The sequence below is a fragment of the Andrena cerasifolii genome, chromosome 4 (genome assembly GCF_050908995.1).
Source record: "Andrena cerasifolii isolate SP2316 chromosome 4, iyAndCera1_principal, whole genome shotgun sequence".
Taxonomy (NCBI): domain Eukaryota; kingdom Metazoa; phylum Arthropoda; class Insecta; order Hymenoptera; family Andrenidae; genus Andrena; species Andrena cerasifolii.
The window spans coordinates 17,865,409-17,881,139 of record NC_135121.1 but is presented as its reverse complement, the minus strand read 5'-3'; the positions used below and the strand labels follow the sequence as shown (position 1 = coordinate 17,881,139).

General features: G+C 43.2%; 1 protein-coding gene and 1 long non-coding RNA gene across 12 annotated transcripts in view; one reads left to right on the top strand and one right to left on the bottom strand.

The window, feature by feature from the left end:
* Nucleotides 1-15,731, top strand: part of LOC143368432 (uncharacterized) — a 539,066-nt gene that overhangs the window by 326,903 nt on the left and 196,432 nt on the right. For all 11 annotated transcript variants that reach the window (XR_013085235.1, XM_076811154.1, XM_076811153.1 and 8 more), the window contains one exon: nucleotides 3,704-3,841. Coding sequence is in view for 10 of the 11 variants with exons in the window: in XM_076811154.1 (XP_076667269.1) it covers nucleotides 3,704-3,841 (138 nt within the window). In the remaining variant the exon portion in view is untranslated. The remainder of the gene's footprint in view (nucleotides 1-3,703; nucleotides 3,842-15,731) is intronic.
* LOC143368460 (uncharacterized) overlaps nucleotides 1-15,731 on the bottom strand; it is a 306,495-nt gene that overhangs the window by 262,312 nt on the left and 28,452 nt on the right. The window lies entirely within an intron of this gene.

The following is a 15,731-nucleotide window of genomic DNA, read 5'->3' as shown; positions in this document are numbered from 1 at the left end:
TCGCTGCAAGCACACCCCCGCTCTCGCGACGCGGCGAGATAAAGCGGCCGCGTTTCTTAATGACTTGGCGAGGAGAACTTTAATTCCGAATCGACGGGGTTAGGTCTCATCTGGTGGAAGCGCCGATTGCTGGGCCGAGCGTGACCGTGGGGTGTGCACGTTTGCCCCGTCCATGTGTCTCTATTTCTGTAGACAGAGTAATTTGTGGGAGAGCGTACTTTGGAAAGTGTAGTGTCATCAAATGGGGGCTTCGAGCGAGAGACAAATGAAAAGTAGCAAACACTTATTTAGTTTAGGAATCTCTTGTTTTAAATCTAGGGTTAGTTATTTAGGTATGGGACAAGTGAAAGTGATGAGGGATGCACGGGAAACAGAAACTTTAACACTGATCGAGGAAATTCTGACCTGTAAGGAAGTCCAAAGGGAGTCACTCGTGTATAGAATATTAAGGGGTTATGCCTAGTCAGCTTTCGAAAAAGAACGCGAATTTCGGGGATTTTTTGTGGAATATCTGCTGTATATTTTTTTTACAACTATTCGCTTATTTTAAAAGTACATATATGCAGCAACTCTCAGTAATTTTGTTATAGAAAAACATTAAAAAATGAACGAATAACAGCCATTCTCGCGGAAGCTGTTTTGATATCGGTGAGCAAGATATTTCGGAAACCGCTGTATCGATTGGCCTAAACTTTTGCAGACTTCTTTTATATACCAAGGACTAGTAGATGAACGAAGGATTTTTCATTTTAACAAAAATTCTATTTTTAATTAACAAGAAACGAACAATTCAGACATAGAAAAAGCGTGGTTTTGCTTTAAACGGCCGGCATTTTGTCACAATCCAACTTTTTGAGAGAAACCTTCGTTCATCTACTGAATTCAACCATATATTAACAGAATGTTTTTGAATTTTTAATTTTAAATGATCCCACTCAGAGAAAACTTGCTCACCGTACAGCGCCTTTATCAAAACAGCTTCCGCGAGAATGGCTGTTATTCGTTCATTTTTTAATGTTTCTCTGTAACAAAATTACTGAGAGTTGCTGCATATATGTACTTTTGAAGTAAGCGAATAGTTGTAAAAAAAATATAGAGTAGATATTCCACAAAAAATTCCCGAAAATCGCGTTTATTTTCGAAAGCTGACTAGGCATAACCCCTAATTAGATTTACTTTAGTTTAATTTAAGTAGCCAATAAATTCAGATGTATTGTAACCTGGGAGAATATTAGCAGGTTTATTGTATAATATAAAAATTCTATTCTTCTTATATAATATAAAAATTAACATTCTTACATTTGCTTTACAAATATATCCTATTATAACACTGCATCTTTTGTGATTGCCCTACAAGTGTGAAAGTGCACAAACATTTTGTCCATTTCCTCCTTTAATACACGTCAATGAACTGTCAATGTTCCCCCAATGTATGGCACTCAACCTCCCCACATCAATGCACCTTAACATTACTTCAAATATCCCACAGAAGCTTGAACTGAACGATGAGGCGATTAAACCAGGCACACTAACGCCAGCCATAAACGTCGAAGTCTAAGAAACCACAAGCAACGTCTCATAATTTTCTCGAGCCCACGCTAGAGAGGGGTTAGCCTTCGAAACGAGGAAAACCAAAGCAGTTCGACTTAAGCCACGCTCGAGTGTGCCTCGCGTTCCGTGCGCGCGTGTTAAATCGATCTCCCGTAATCGGCTAATGCGTCCAGCGTATTCCGCCGTTTGTATTTACGTATTTAACTAACCCAACAGCGTCGAACGTTAACACGAACGCGGAGCGGATAGTCCGGAATATGTTAATCCTGGACGTGGTGCATACCGTCGCTTTGAATTAACGCGGACACTCGTACGCGATTAGTGCTGCTTCGTGCGACGACGGTCTTCCTCTGCAATCGCACCATTGCTGTTCTTAGCCTGATTTGTTTTCTTTCAATGCTAAATCTCCTCGTGAAATATCCCTCTTCGTCGGGAGGTTCTCTTATTCCGGTGAAAACGATGATTAAAGTGTCGTCTCCAAGAGATATGAATAAGAGTTGCTGGTGTAAGGTAGATGATTCTGTTCTTGTGGCCCATCAGTGTTCCGAAGTTTAGAAGGCCCTTGCACTTGGATCTCCATAACTGACAAGGTACCCGTCTCTTAATTTCGTTTTATACACTCGGAGACGTGCGCGGTGGTGGTACTCAAGAGCAGATTAAGCCCTGGATCCGTTGGTAACGTTGAGGAGAGGTTCGAGCTCGTAACAGGCAACGAAACGGTGTGACGTTAATATAGAGATTCTGCAGGATCGATTGCACGCCTGGGACAGCGGCTTCCTCGCGAGTTGGAAGCATGCTGTCCGTTGTAGGCGACGGCAATTCGTAACGCGGGGCTCTGTCGAGCGGAAACGACGGAGTTGAGGTCGTTTATCGCGAGGGGGGAGGGCTTTGTAACCTAAAATCCACAGCAGAAAGTTTGGTACCACTTGGCAGCAGTTGTCCTCGGATCGCGAAGGCCACCTAAGGTCTCGAGAGATCCTCCACTGGCTGCTAGTTCTTCTGAGTGTGCTCGAGCGTTGTTGTCAGTGCGCCGTGGAATATGCGAAAGCGACACTCCTCTCGTGCCCGAGGAGTTCTCGTTTAACTCTTTAGCCCACTGCCGCCTAACTACGCCGTGTTCCCGTCGCTGATGATGAAAGTGATCGATGGACTCCTTTGGCTACTTCCTAGTCCTGGTCCAACGGCGATCTCTTTGCTCTGCTTGCACAATCTAAGCCCTGCTTGGTAGTTCTCTTTCTTCCGAGCAGGGGAGTACGTGCAATCTGCATGTTATTCTTTCCTGCAGAGAGTTTTAAATGAACCTATAGCTGAACGAGGGGCTTAGAGAGACTGAGGGATTAGAGTCCCTGTCAGCTTGTGTTATTAAAAAAAATTCGGAACATGTGTATCCACCAAGTAACATTTAATTAAGCTGGGAATGCTCAGGAAAAGTTGTCTAAGAGTGATTAGCCCCGCTTGGTAATAAGACCGGACACGTGGACGCGTTACTACGACCAGCGGTGCGTCAGGATCATATCGCGAGGAGCGATGCCAATTATTTTCGAGCCACTCGCCCTTCGTAACACGCGAGGAATCTTGTCCATCTGTTAGCACCGTTTGCCAACCTCGAGGTCGCCCAAGCTGGCATCGAGAGGGATCAACTGCGCGCGAGATTTCGCTTCTGCGTGTAACGCGGCCGTAGAAAACGAGGGCGAACGTATTCGCGACGAGAGAGGACGATGACGTGTGCACGCGCGAGCAATTTTTCACGCCGATTCATTAACCAGGCTCCTGATTTCGACATCGATTCGCAGAAACGCGTCTGTCGGGAAATGATCGTGCTCCATTTTACATATAGACACTGCTCGGTGATTCGCTTGCATCGTAACGCAAGCTCGTTATTATATTCATTCAAGCTACTTTCGCACGATGGTCGTTCCTTACAAGAATGCGTATGTTATATGAAATATAAGGTGTCTGTACAAGCTACGAGTTCAGTTTTGTGCGTCGAGAGATATAAAATTGGATCAGCTTGCTGCTTGTGTACCTTAATTAGTTTATTAATAAGCTGGGTTCGTTGCTATTTGAAGAGAGAATGAAATTGAATAGTGATAAGTTTAGAATGCCAGTGAAGCAAAGAGATTAAATGTTTGTTGGTTTTTATGGGTTTCAGGCAACGGGAATTTGGAGTTGTTCGATAGTGAGAGCGGGCCGGACCTCACACTATCGCCTCAGACCTTCACGTCGACGGCGGAGGCCTTCATCAATGACAATAGTGATAGTCTTGGTGTTCCAGGAGACAACGATACGGGTAAATATAGTTTCCAGTGGTATTTTTACGGTATATAGTTCGCGCGCGGTTGTCTGGCCATTATCGACCTACTCTACTTGCTCCGCGGAGCATTAAACGCTTCCGCACAACTCTCGCCGGATGAAAGAAATGGATATTTATAAGTAGAAATAATATTGAAGGACAACCAATCGAAGTGTTATTTATAGTCAGAAAATCGTGTGTGCTAGTCCAAAGAGAAACTTAATCATTAATTCAGGCTTCGTGAAATTGAAATGTTTCGTTATGGAGAATATTCATTAATTTATTATTTGATGTGCCACTCCGAACAGGATCATAATAAATTCAAAATATCTATGATTCATATTAAAACAGAAATCTTGTCGGTGCATATAGCATTGAAGATCATTAAAAGTCCATTTTGTTTTCGAAATATTATTTTTACTAAAAAGCGCAGTACAACCAAGTATTCTGTTTTAAAAGGAAAACTGTAGAAATATAGTTGCTACGCATTCCATATCAAATTAAAGTAACAAACATGTCAGTCCAATGACTATGCGAATTTAAGTAGAATTGCCTTGCATAAATCAGACACTGACTTCCTCCATTCTAGAACTAACATCGACTTCACAAAAATGCTTAACGAAGCAGTATCATTTACTGCCGATTATCCTTTATTATAAACGAAATACCAAAATCTGAAAATACAGTAACTCTCCATCTCAAAACGCGTTACAGTGAAAAAATAGCTTTCCCTGGGTGCAGCTGGATGTTCCAGTGAACCGCTTCCAAAAGTCAATCATACATGCCTGCGCTTGACTGGGGTGTTCCAGTACATAAAGCACACGATTGCGCATTACCAAATGTTGTTACACTTCAAATCGAAAAAAAGTAATAACCTCGCTTCAATTTTTTTTCTACTACACCACTACAATTTCCACGTAACCAATATTTATATCCCCGGAGGAGTATAAAGATATCTAGATATACACTGTTGCAAACAGAATATCCTTGAAAAATTCCCAATACTCTCACACACCACTTATAATATTGCGGTGCCTTACATTCTTCCCCACGAAGTCCTTTTGTGTTCGTCCAAGCTCGTTTAGCTCATTAAATTCGTCTTCGAAACGGATCAGGTATTTACGAGCCTCGAAGGGGCGAGTTTCGAAGTCGCGCGTTTTAATCCAGCCCCCTCTAATCCGGTTTTAATTTAATTGAGCGAAAGGGCAGGACGTCGATCGTTTTAGAGTCGTTAGACGAAGGAACCGAGGACAATGCATTAACGTAATTGTTGCGCTGGTCGTCAACGGGCACAGTTGAACAGTGAGTTACAACTAGTTCGAACACGTAGGGGGAGGCCATTTCCGTGCATACGCCTCGGTATATAATACCCATTGTTTCTGGCATGTACAAGGGGACCGTGCCCGTTGTACACTGGCTATAAAATGTTCGCATTGTATCCTCGGGACACGTTGCACGGTAATCAAGACGCCTTTCTAGAGTGTTGGAGCCACTGCTAGACGTTTTAATCGAACCTCGTGCACCTTAACTCGCCCGCGCCCCATTTCCAGAACGGCTAAGCGATTCGGGATAGGTATATTTAAAACAGGTAGCTTAAAATTGTCCGCAACTCTGTCTGCCACCGATGTATTTCAGAACAGAGCTTGAGTTTTGAGGCAAAGGTATCGATAAGAATTGGCCTAAGCATCGTACATAGTTCGGAGGTATCAGATAATTTTCTTCAGAGATTTACTCGAAACGTAGATGACTTTTGAGTACAATGGAATGCGAAATGTCGGGCACGATCTCACAACGTTCCTCCGTCTTAAATAAATAACTGAAAGACACTGCCACGAAGTCTGGCGTTGCGGATCTTCGATGTGCTCATTCTCGCGTCGACTGTGCTGGCATAAATCTCTCGGGAACGATCAAGGGGCCCGTAAATTACGAACGCTTTACACCGATGCACGCGGACGTTGTCGCATCGGGGTGTATTTACGAGGAACGAAACTACGTGTCGAATCCTTCGTCGCGACACGTAATTGCAATAGAATGCAGTAACATCGTGCAATCTCTCATCCTTTGACGCGTGATTCACAGAGCCAGCGCCCCGGCCAAAAAAATATCGGGTTTCAAGGGGGCGAGCCAACAGCCGCGTGCCATCCGCCCGATGCCAAAACTGTGCTGCTCGGTTGGTCGTGTCGTACCTCGTGTTCGATTTGCTTTTTCTCGATACACGGACATCCTAATTGCCGTCGCGTGTCTCTGGGGTTGTTTTCTCCGGCGGAAGAAAGGCCCCCGGGGGGGAGGGGAAACTGGGCTAATGATCCGCAAGCGGCTAAGTTGATTCGGGGATGGTCACTCGTTACATGGCGGTTGTTATCAGTAATTAACTGCAATTCCGCATTCTCAGCTTCTGTAACAGAATTGTGGCAATCGAATTCTGGTTACCACAAAATTGTCGTTGCTTCCTGTAGGCACTTGGTTGCTGATACATCGATCGAATTCTTTCTGCAACATGCAGATAGTAAGTCCTTTTAACACGTACCTACACTTTTCTGGTTGGATATTTAATCCGTCCTACCTTGAAGATTCTTTCGCATGGTGTTTGAAAGAGCGAACGATTTGAGGCACAGCCCGACGCGAGAATTTCACCGATCATTTTCAACAGGGAGAATCGATTTTTAAGCTTGGATTCGTCGCTAGCAAAAATTCGGACACAGTGAGCAGGGTGTAACTTTTGCGCGGACGTAAGTTCATTACAACAATTTTGGGGAACACGAAATGCCCGGGGCGAACTTGGAGGCCGCAGCTATGAATAAATTTCGCCGTGACGATATGTCATTTGCATATTACCTGCTACGTGACGGTCGAAGCTTGGTCCTGCCGAATCTCGTGTCAGGGTTGGCCAGCTCGGAATGATTGACTCGAGGAAACTATGAGCAGCCATCTTTGCTCGTATAAGCGAAAACAGAAACTGTCGATCTACAATTTAGTACGAAATGGCCTGAATTCTCGCGTCTCGAATATTCTGCCCGCTGAAAAGAATTAACCGAAATTTCTGCGCTTTCGATTTAAACTTCTCGACCCAACAAAGTAACCGCATCCCGAGTCACTCTTTCAGATATCAATACATGGTTTGTCAGAGTCGGGAAATTACGTTTCTGGTTGCGTCGGAGAATTCACTGGGCACTGGATTTCCATTGTAGCTCGTTTGAATTGCAAGTCAAGTAAAAATCAGCTCCGCCGGGCATTACCATAATATCGTTTGTATACGTCCCCCGGGCGTTACTGTAATTCCGCGAATTAATATTCCGTGTCCGCGAGGAACTGGCCGTAAAAACGGGAAGGGGGAAGGAAAGATGCTCTCGAAGATATTTCGCGGCATAATATCGACGTAACTCTCTTAGAAACCACGTTTATCGCTGAGTAACGTCGTCTTTCATATGTAGATCAACTATGGACGTTTATTCTGTGGCGGTTCTTTCACCGAAACGAGGAGGAATTGCAAAGTCTCGAAGGAATAAGAAGATTTTATGAGGAATCGATGTTTTCTTCTTAGCAGTCCAAGGGACTTTGAATGTAAAAACTTCGCCATGGAATCTGTTTATCGAATTCTTGCCTTTTGTGCGCGCAAGTTAAAGACTGCGCTTTCATCGACCAGCTAAAATATTTTAGAAGCACTGGTTTGCACATTTATAACTATTTCTAAATAGAAATACAATTTCTAACATATTCCCTGAAGTTTACATATCATCTTCCGCTCAGAAGAGTCGCATTGACGCGATTACAATCATCTCTGCGGCCACTTAGAGTGTTTCTTCTTCGACCCAGAAAAGCATCTTTTGCGCCTCTTTATGAGTTCACATAATTATTCGTCGACGACTGGCGTGTCGAAAATTGAAAGTGGGGCGAGCAGGCGAAGTTCGTCTACGGTGCTGGTGTATCCACGAAAATCTGATTGAGATGTAACTAGGTTGAATGGAGCGTTTCGACCAGGGTCCCTCGGGACGATTCATTAAACGATTCCGCGGGAATGCCTCGTCAAACGGGGAGACAGCAAAAGTATTCCGTGGTATCCGTATTAAATTCAAGCGGAACGCGAGGCAACGTCGTAATAAGACATCAGACTGGCACGCGGGGGGACGAACCGCCGGGATGAGGGGGTGGAAAAAATACGGGAATCGTTGTAGACAGAGGAAGAATATTGCATTCTTGTGTCGAAGCAATTACTCGCGCCGGGGTATCGTTCCTGTGTCGCCTTTTCCAGGCGGAAACTTTCCGCGAAGAAAAAAGCCCCAGAGAGAGAGAGAGAGAGAGAGAGAAGAGGGAGAAAGAGGGGCCACTTTTCCACCACCATGGAATACTCGAGGCAAAGGATCCTATCTAGGACTCCTCGTTTACCTTTTCCCCTTTCTCGTTTTTCCTCCAGCTTCTCTGTCTTCTTCTCCGCGACACAGAGCACGCTTGTCCTCGAAAGGACTTCATTTCTCGTTTTAAGCTGCCGTAATTCGTGCCCCATAAACGAGATACTCTGGCACGCGTGCTGTGCAGCATTTAGTGTCGTGGGACACATCTTTAATGAGTTAGGCTGTGTATTCTTTTTTAGAGCGAGTGGGTCATTCGACGTGGAATGTGGGAGCATATTAATTCATGGATACAGTGCGTTGGAAAGGCTTAAGTATGTTTGTTGACATTCTATGACGGTGCATTTGTTGATATTCTATGATGAAAATGGTACATACACTTACAAGGGACATTTCGCAATTGTTACACGCCAATTTTTCTGAGGTTTGCGTAGATTATAGGTCTCGGAAAAAATATTTGACACGCTTGCTCCAATAGCTCGCAAAGTATGCAGTATAGAGAAAAATCTTTTAGATTAAAATGATGTATTTTTTTATAACAAATTCAGCCACGCAAGCAGATTCGTAATGCATTAATATGTTTGAAGAATATATTACAGAGTACTCATTTTTCACTCGTTTTTCTTATAGATTGTTGATCCATTTTCGGGCAAATTTGTCAACGTAAGCTACGTTGCTTTCAATTTTTCAATTTCGACTTTTTAGTATAAATTAGATACGCTATATTGAACTCGCTCCGCGTCGGGAACGGGAGCATCAGGGATACATTATCGTAAAGGATGTAAAATTTTATTTCGCAATAATAATAAAGATAATTAAAGATACAGAACACAATATAAAAATTGTACGTCCTTTACGATAATGTACCCTGAGGCTCCCGTTTTAAAATAAATTAACGTATTACGAATCTGATTACGCGACTGAATTTGTTATTAAAAAATACATCATTTTCGTCTGAAAAATTTTCCTCTGTAGTGCATACTTTCCGAGATATTGGGGCAAACGAGTTTTTAACCCCCAACTCTGCTGGCTAAATTCACCCCCTAGATATGTATCATTGCCGATAAAAAAATAGGTGTCAAATATTTTTTCGAGAACTATAATCTACGTGAATCTCATAAAAATCGGCGTGTAACAGTTGCGAAATGTCTCTTATTAGCGAATTAAGAGCAGTAAGAATTGTATTGGTTGAATGGACAGATTGAGCTTCCAGTTAGTCGCAGGTGGTCAATTGGTAGATAGGTGTGAATCATATTTTTCCTGAGACTGATATCATGTGAACCGTGAGATCGAGTTGTCTCGACTTGTCTCTGCTCCGCACTTATTTCACCTTCCCTTTGCTTCGTTATTGTCCCTGTTTTACCTTAGTATCATATCGTAACACCCGTGTTACACGAATTGAAAGAATTGTGCGCGCCATTTGGGAGCTTTTTCACGAGCTTTAAAGCGTTACATTACTATTACCATATGTAACAAGTGTTACACTAGTGTCACACACAGTGTTATGTTCGACATGAAATTTATTCAAAAATTAAAACCGAAATAATTGAGAGAAAAAATTAGCATTTACCTGGTACTTTCAGTGGCCCTGGCCACTGAATTTTAATCAACAATACGAACCAGTGTATCACAGTAGAATTTCTACGAATGTATTTCTGACCTAAGGAGAGTTGTTACACATGGCAATAGTAAAGTAACGCTTTGAAGTTCATGAAAAAGCTCCCAAACGGCGCGCACAATTCTTTCAATTCTTGTAACACCGGTGTTACGCTACGATACTAAGGGTTATTCTACGCTTGAAACCGTAACGGCTACACTCTTTTCAAGGTGTCAGTGTCAGAAGCACCGAGCGTAGAATGGTGGTTTTAATGGAGTTTCCAGCAGGACGCGTCTCGATATCTCTTCCCAGTAGATTGACTTTTCTTTTGTTCAACCATCTTGCCTCGATGTTCGCGGGCGTTTCACTGGTCCGCAGCCAAGAATCTACTATTTCCTGGCGTCCACCGGCAAAAAGAGGCTACACTGTGACAGAGTACTGGGTTGCTAATTCCTAAAGTTGATATCAAGTGAAATATATCGTAGCAATATAGTTTCATTAAAGGCTCATTGATGTCTACACGCGGTTTCGTAACTGCTCTTGCACACTAGACATTTGTCTCTCGAGTTTCAGTGCCATGGAAAGTTTCTAAACGCATTTCCACCATGAAACCTTCGATCTCTTCCACCGGCATTCGTTTCATGAAAATTTCGACAATCTATTGACACGCGTGCATTTTTCCAGCGTTCCTAAATTTCAGATCGAGGCTGAATTAAATGTCCAGCCGGGAATAAGTGGCACAAACGTCGTGAAACGAGTTACAGAGATAGTTAAGCTTGTCTTGTTTAACAATAAATTCCGTGCTCTTCTGTGCGCCTGTTTTACTATCAGAACTTTCGAACTTGTGCAGCTTCGAAAATATGAAACCACCCTATTTCTAGGTTGATTTTAGAGACGCCGAGCGAAAGATCAATTACGGGAAGCCGTAAACAGCGCACATAACCCAATTACGAGCGCATGTTTCGCGCTAAAAGTTTACGGGGCTGCTGCGGAATCGTTTCGCCCGCCAGTTTATTGCTCGATATGATTGATCCTGTAGGTGGTATTCGCGTGTGCTATTGCCGCAATTCACCTGAGAGGGTGGCTGCCTTCTTGCTGGGCAGCGGTCGCTTTTAGGCCAGAGATAGATGCACGGTTGAATTTCGCTCGATGGTAAATAGCGTTTGGATGTACGATGGTTAAGTCGTGGTAGCAAACTGCTTCTGCACTCTTCTGTTTACATTCCACACATTCGTCATCAAATTAATTCTGGTGAACAGTGTTTCATGGGGCAACAAACAGAGATGAGACTTTTCATTGTTCAATGAGAATGTACAGGAACTTTGTGGGGAATAATTGGTGATGGTGAGAAGTCGATTATGAAAAGGAACATAAAGATTTTTTACTCAAACATGTTTAATCTTCGTTTCAATTGTTTAGAGAATGTTTTCCTTACATTTCGTTTGGGGAAATTAATCCTTCGAACGAGTACAGAAATTACAAAATTTCTATAAAGTGTGAATAAGGTTTCGGTAGATATTACGCGTACCAAAGATACTTGATTTAAATTAATACAAGCTTCATTGGAAGTTTTGCGCATGGTTGAAATTAGTATTGCTGACCGGGCAGGGAATTAATTAATAGATCCCTTCGGTAACCTTATATATCTACGGATGGTGAGGCGCGGTACTTTGACGGAATCGTAAAAATCTTCGCCCGTTCTCGATCCTCCTTGGCTTCTCCGTCCAAGATGAACTCGTGCCAAGTTTTTACGACGCGACTTCCGGCCCTCCCTTGACAATGAAATCTACTGATACTCGCCCAGGGCATTACGTCAGTAGCCACTCCCACGTATTTTATGAATAGTAAGCTGGTCGTCTTGTTACGACGTCTTTGCATTCCGTATCAGCGTCCTAACGAGTAAACAGCGCAATAAAAGTAAGTGTACGCGGAAGAATGTAGGAGGAAGCATCGCGCAAATTATCCCCTCCTAATGTTACTTTCAATTTTGTAGGAAGTATTACACGAAAATATATTTCACACGTGTTTAAGATGTTGCGTGCTTCCAAAGACTACTTGACTAGAATTAACATTGAATCAAATTTACATTATTAAACACTGAGAAAGGAACTCAGATTCTATGTCTTCAAAGAATGTATATATAGGTGCTATATATTTCGTAAAGCATAACCAACCCCTGGGGGGTTATGAGGTAAATAAATACTCGATGTCCCAGAGCACTGTCTTGCCATAAAAACCCTTAAATCTCGTGAAACTCTAGCACACAAAGAATAGAAGGTAACAGCTATAAATTCCACAAAATAAATTCTGTATAGTCTGTCCCACAAGAGCGTGTTCCTCGTAGCCACGGCCCTGTACTTTAAGGGGTGAGTCCTTGAGAATTCGGAGGAGAAAAGTGTCTTCTACTACGCTGATCAACACGTGTGGCATTTTAGTTTATGATTCCGTAGAAAACAGAGCTCCGTATTTTTTGCCGCTTTTGCACGACGTGGAAAGAAGAGAAGAGCATAGTAACGTTTGCACTGGCCTGCATACTCGTCTGATGCGAATCCAATTGAAAACGTTTGGGGTTTCATAAAGCACAAGCTTCAAGGAAAACGTAAATTCACGGTCAAGCAGTTACCTCGAGAAATTCGAGAAATATGGTATTTATCTTCGGAGTATGCAAAACAGTTAGTTGAAAGCATGCCTAAATGGTGTCAATGGATTATCGATAACAACGGAGGCGGGACCATGTAATAGGTAATTGCGTATTAGTTCATAAAACGTACTTTTCGGCAATATAGACTTTTTTTAAATCTAATGATTATTATTATTATTATTATTATTATTATTCGTCTTTATTACTTGACACATCCAGGGAAGAAAATAATACATAAAGACAAGCGAAGTAAATGGCGAGGCTGCAGTACAATACTGTTACAAGCCTAACCATAACTAAATAACTAACTAAATGACTAAAAACTAACTAACATTAAGAAACTAGAAAGTTATTGCGACGCATAATGTAACCATATATATCGCCGAGCTTTACATTTAAAATCAGGAAACGAAATTAAACCTCGAATATCAGGTGCGAGGGAATTATAGTAATGAGCCGAAATATAAGCAAAGGATGATTCAAATTTACATGTCGAGTGTTTCGGTATGGAAAGGAGACTTTGGTGTCGAGTAGAAAGAGAATTAGGTGCATGGTAAGAAAGATTATTGCGAAGAATATTATTCCTTTCGCAGACACGAGGAACTACGCTCTTGTGGGACAGACTGTACCATATTAAAACGAAAATTTCATGTGAAATACACTGGATTAAGCAGACCGAAGAATCCGATCTATCAGTGGCTAAATGTCAAATACAATCATCTAATTGAAAAGCAAAGCAGCGAGCAACTAATACAATGTGTGAATGGACCGCTGCCGTCCCCGCGAAATCGCGTATCAGCGTCAATCCCGCGGCGTGATTAAACTGGGGGCTCATTTCCACGGAAATTGGACCGGGAAAAATGCCGCTCGCGCGGACAGGCCGTCGGGCTTTAACGATCGATGTCGAAAGTTCGACGAAAAACGGTGGCCTGGCAGAAACCCGCGACCAGGCCACGAAGCATCATTTTACCCGGCGTTCGGCTTCGTGGAATCCGTTTCAATCATTTTTTCCCGCGCGATAATAGCGTTACTTTGGCGTAACGCGGGTGACGTGCACGTTGACCCAGATACCCCCGTCGCATTCAGGAGCAATTCGGTTTTGAAAAGTAACGAGGGCCGCGCAAAAGCTGCGACGAGTCGATATCGCCGCCCGCACAGGCCACGGCACATGGCAAGAGGGAAGCGCGCGGCAGAACGGTGCCCGTCGCTGGGAAACGCTAAAAAGGCTGGTTTTTTTTCGCGACGAGCTTCCAACGCGTCCCTCGGTCTCTGACGGTTCTTTTCAGCCTCTTCACTCCTCCGTCGTCCAACGTCGGGGGGAAATCACTTTGCCAGCAGGCCCTTCGGGACTCCCGCGTCTTCAAACGCATCGGGATTACGCCGGAACTTATGGATTCCTTATCCAATCTCTGGAACTAGCACTCAGCCACCCACCCTCGGCCCCTCCCGCGCGCCGGGGCTGCTCGTAAAAGCTCGAACCGTAATGAGAGAGGCGAGATCGTTGGCGTCGACGCAGCTGTCGCGGCGCTCGAGCTACGGTGAAATTGTTGGGACGAATGGGACAGACTATTTCGGAGAAGTTCCCTCGGCGGTGTCTACCTTGTCGATGACAAGGATGAACTTCGGACGGGAACGGCGCACGAATGTATGGCGGGCTGTGTGAATAATGGCAGAGGCTTTCAGATCTCGCGTCAGTCGCGCGTTAATTTAAATGGCACCTTACACCAGCGTTTAAGTTCTTTCAACTTTTTAAGAGTGAAGGCAAAATTCATTTGTGTCACACATATTTATTATTTACTTTTTATCCTGGTGGTAGATGCTTTCTCACTGCTGCATATGCGCTGGTGATTATGAAACTGGTGGAAGGCATGCAGTTTTTGCTTCGAGATATTTAGACTGTGACTTTGAGCGTATTAAACAATATTTTTCCATTATTGAACAAAATGTTTCACGAAATATATGCTCTTCTAACGACAAACTTATCAATCATTGTAAAATTTTACGTGTAACTTGTACGAAAATGTGCTTCTTTTGTGCTCAAACGTAGTGTTTTGATCTTCACAATTTAATAAATTCAAACGTTTTTTTTTCGAATAATAGCAAATTTTTATTTTACATACTTCGCCATTAATAACTTTACCATTTCTGAGAATTAATTTTTTACCACTATTTCTCCCAATTTTTCTCATATTTTTAGGATAATTCAGTATATTTCGCATTTATTTCAGTACATTGCACTATTTGTGGTTCATATTCTTACAATTGGCAAGTAAATTGGAAAAAACTTTATTGGTCTGTTTCACATAACTACCAGAGACGCTACAACCGGCGCCGTTTTGCATCTGGAAAAAAACCTATTTCACATACTGCTCTATTTCTGTTGTATTTATTATAATTCTACTGTTATAAATTTTTTTCACTTATTATAATGTTAAATAAAGTAGGGGAGACCAGGAGTAGATACGTTTTTCAGTGTACAATTTTTTTCATTTTGTATTTGAATTAATTACTTAATAACAAATATGCCAAAATATACTTTGATCCTTCCTCTTTAATATATAGCAAACGGAAACTTGATAAAATTGAAACTGGTACACTAGAAAAAAAAAATACTTCCTGGTGCCCCAGTTCAATTACTCGAACAAAGTGCTGCTACCTAACATCCCTTGACAGCTCTCTTCTTCTCCATCGTTTCTTTGACTGTGCACGCGTAATCGACGCAGTGCTTAGCATAAAGTCGAAGAGAGGCAGCCTTCTAAGGGCCGATCGGGATCGCTCGCTATAGGAGGCGCCACCGGGTCATTTCTTTCCTCGGCTCCGTATCGGCGCCCATGGCCGCCGCGGCGTTAATTCGCCTCGTAATCCATAAACTTCCGGAATTCCACGGCCCCTTCGCTTCCTATCTCGCTTCTGGTCCGTAAACAGCGTCGTAGAATGCTCGTTGGAGGGCGAGGGAGTTCTCTCGGTGTCGGAATGCAGGGTCCAGGGAGCGGAAGGAACGCCGTGGAAGGCTGGGGGAGGGTTGGGGAGGAGGGTGATGTCGGCGTAATGATACGGGGCGAACGGAGAAAGTGTGAGCGGGACCGGGGTGAGAGGTCGATGGTACAACCTCGTTGCCTCTAATGCGGGCTATTCAACTCCCACAATGCACTAGTAATACGATTTCGTCGTCTCGACATCCAGCGAGCTGCGTCCGCAGACTCAGGTGTTGCCGGCGCGCGTGTGTACGCGACACCTGCGCGGATATATTCGTACGGATTTCCGAAACGAACGTGATTATTCCCGTAGATAAGGACGTCGATA